General features: G+C 47.6%; 1 protein-coding gene across 1 annotated transcript in view; it reads right to left on the minus strand.

The window, feature by feature from the left end:
* Positions 1–1,199, minus strand: part of LOC107702709 (adhesion G protein-coupled receptor L3-like) — a 64,051-nt gene extending 62,852 nt beyond the window's left edge. The window contains exon 1 of the mRNA XM_016505108.1: positions 1,016–1,199. Coding sequence (XP_016360594.1) covers positions 1,016–1,138 — 123 coding nt within the window. The 5' untranslated portion in view covers positions 1,139–1,199. The remainder of the gene's footprint in view (positions 1–1,015) is intronic.
* Between the last annotated feature and the right edge of the window lie 73 nt (positions 1,200–1,272).

Below are 1,272 nucleotides of genomic sequence, written 5' to 3' on the forward strand. Positions count from 1 at the left end.
TGCACTTTAATGCCCTTTGAAAGTAACGTGTATGTTCCCTTGGAACTGGAATCATGGCGGAATATCATGTGAAGTCCACTTCGCGGGGCACTTAAGACAACGCTTGAATGATGCTGCCTGAACAAGAGACCTCCTTACTGAAGTGAAAGTGTTGGCTGGTGTCACTATCTCGCAGATGCGGCGGCGGATCTCCACCAATTTCGGGGGATCCCTTCAGCTCGAGCCTGACCACGAATTTAACCGCCCATAACTCCCGGACCCCATGGGCTATCGATGCCGGGGTGGTCTCATTCGAGAGGGGGCCTCGAAATGTACACTCGATTCGGCGTTCGAGAGGGTTCCTCGAGTTGATGGGATCCCCCGAATTTGGTGCGGATCCGCTGCGCCGTTACGGAGATACGGCCATTCAAAGTTTCAATGGTATTTCATACACTTAAGCTTTAAAGCGTTTCATCCAGGTTGCCAGTAGCAAACAATGGAGCGCGCTCTGCTGGACAAACTAAGTAATTACACCATTTTTGATGGGATCCCCCGAATTTGGTGCGGATCCGCTGCGCCGTTACGGAGATATGACCGTTCAAAGTTTCAGCGGTATTCCATACACTTAAGCTTTAAAAGTGTTTCATCCAGGTCGCCAGTAGCAAACAATGGAGCATGCTCTGTTGGACAAACTACGTAATTACACCATTTACAAGCATTTTATCTGCGTTTTATGTTCTGTTAAAAAAATGGTCATATCAGTGACATATTCGCCGATACCGATATATCTGCGACAGGCTCATATCGGCCGATAAAATCGGCAAAACGATATATCGGTCGGGCTCTAGTATGAATGATTTCAGATTGCAAAATGTTATCCCTCAGCTCTACACAACTTTAAGGCATGAAGATATTAAGATATTATAAACATCAACATCATGATTTTATGTAAAGCTGCTCTGAAATAGTGTTTATAGCACTATACTAATACATTTGACTTGACATATACTATAGTGTTGTATGTCAGACGCAGTACCTTGTTGAGGCTCCGGGCGGCGCTGTCCTTTCCCCCGGGGGTGAGATTCCTGAGCTGGACATCCAGCAGGTCGATCAGGTGACCCATGGCCTGGACGGTGTAGGTGATGTCACCCGCGTGCATGTGACCCTTGGTCTGTTCGGAAAGCTCACGGGAGATTATGGCTGCGGGTTCACCCGCTCGAATCTACAACACACACACACACACACACACACACACACACACACACACACACACACACACACACAGGGAGAACA

Source organism: Sinocyclocheilus anshuiensis, unplaced genomic scaffold, assembly GCF_001515605.1.
Source record: "Sinocyclocheilus anshuiensis isolate Anshui unplaced genomic scaffold, SAMN03320099.WGS_v1.1 scaffold1810, whole genome shotgun sequence".
Classification (NCBI taxonomy): Eukaryota; Metazoa; Chordata; class Actinopteri; order Cypriniformes; family Cyprinidae; genus Sinocyclocheilus; species Sinocyclocheilus anshuiensis.